General features: G+C 40.3%; 1 protein-coding gene across 1 annotated transcript in view; it reads right to left on the reverse strand.

Annotated features, from left to right (window-relative positions):
• LOC106529025 (uncharacterized) overlaps positions 1-1,176 on the reverse strand; it is a gene marked incomplete at its 3' end in the record, with an annotated part of 9,780 nt that extends 8,604 nt beyond the window's left edge. Inside the window, 1 exon segment of the mRNA XM_014024337.1 lies at positions 668-1,176. Coding sequence (XP_013879791.1) covers positions 668-912 — 245 coding nt within the window.
• Between the last annotated feature and the right edge of the window lie 659 nt (positions 1,177-1,835).

Consider the following 1,835-nt stretch of genomic DNA (forward strand, 5'->3'; position numbering starts at 1 on the left):
ACCTGAATCCCTCAGCGCAAACTCCAGCTGCGTTTGGACAGCAACAATAATGACAAACTCCACACAATTATTTGTTTACCCTGACAGGAAAGTTATCTGCTCTGGGGCAAATATAGGTGAGCATTTGGCCCGGAACTGTAAAGGACTATGGGCTGTTTGTTTTTTTTTTTTCCCCCTCCACAACCCGTCAGGTGGATCTGGGAGATCATGGTTGCGCACAGGTTTGGCACAGGTGTGGCACAAAATACAAAATTCTTATTTAATCTTTAGGCTACTTTGGTCGACACGGATGGGATCAGAGTCAAACCGTTTTTTTCAGGTGTCAGGCAGTTTTATGATAAGCCCGATTCAGAGCTGGCACATGTGCGTAAACCCTCTGACTGTTCTCTCCACCACGGGTTGTGCGCACCGCGCCTCATTTAAAAACTTTATTAATTTATTATCAAGAGTTTGTTCTCATTTTACATCATTATAGTTATGAAGTGTACTGCCTTCTGGAACATACTACACCAACATAAGCATCAAGTAGATCAACTCCAGTTTGCGAGCGAGCGCGCACAACAGCCAACACAGTAAAGTTACATTTGAGCCATCACCGGTGATGTTGTAAACGTTGCTCTCCAAGTTGTGTAGTTATTTTTTAAAACAAACAAGCATAGATACTTGCTTGTCGAGCAGAAAAGTGGCCAACTGCGCATCGGATCTGAATCTTTTCAGGACTCGTAGCTCCCTCCACCTCTGGAAGGCCACTCCGATGTTGATCCTGGTTTTATTCCGGGCTCGGTCTATTTCCTTCTTTTGAGCTTGCTTTTCGTCTTCGGTCTTCTTCCGTCTGCCTTTCTTTCTCCTCTGAACAGGAGCAACTCGAGAAATGGGCAGTTTTCCAGTGATGTTAGCTCCATACTCCGCCATTAGCACAGCTAATGTTTGTTATCTTTAAAAAGGAGAAGTGGAGGCTGGTAGGTTTCAAACTCAGCCTGAATCCATCAACACGGCTCGCCTCTCACTGCAGCGGGTACATTTCTGTCACCTACGGACAYGGATGTCTAACAAACATCGGGAATGCCTCAGAATCATTTTATCATTCGTCTGGAAAAGTTTTGCCACTTTCTTCGTGTTTTTTTCGTGGTTGGCAAACAAATATAAGGTGCATTACCGCCACCTACTGATGTGGAGCGTGGAGTTATTTTTTTAAACATATTTTATTCATTTTTATTTACAAACGAATACTACACATAAACAAATAATACAAATCAAAAATAAAATGAAAGGTAGCAAAAACAAGAAAAAATCTTAACATCTGCCCCTTTTTTCCAAAAATAAATTAATTCAAACAACAGTCAACAAAAGACAACAAAAAACTTCCAACTCCTTCTTGAACAGGTCATTTGAATGCACATTATACAAAATCATTTTTCTTCAACAATCTAACTTTTATCATTCTCTTAAATAAATTTATTGAGCCAGCATTTTTATAACCACTTTCCACATCATTCCACAGACTTATTCCTCTGACTGAAGTACATCGATCCTTCAAATTTGTTCGAATATTAGACTTTATAAATTGGCCCAGTCCCAATGCTCAGTGTGCACCCAACGCCGCTCTGTGAAGTGTGGATTCAGTCGAAGTGCACATAAGTGTTCGAGTGCGCAGGTTACAAGTGTGCAAAAAAATTGAGAATTGGGACAGTACAGATTACATCATCGACTTGCGCCTCTGCGTCGTAACTGCGACATCCAACATGGCATTTTTTTATTGAACCAATATAACAGAACAAAGATAAAAAATAAACATACAGTATGTTAATGACCATTTCACATTTACATATCTTTTA

The sequence above is a fragment of the Austrofundulus limnaeus genome, unplaced genomic scaffold (assembly GCF_001266775.1).
Source record: "Austrofundulus limnaeus strain Quisiro unplaced genomic scaffold, Austrofundulus_limnaeus-1.0 Scaffold419, whole genome shotgun sequence".
NCBI lineage: Eukaryota > Metazoa > Chordata > Actinopteri > Cyprinodontiformes > Rivulidae > Austrofundulus > Austrofundulus limnaeus.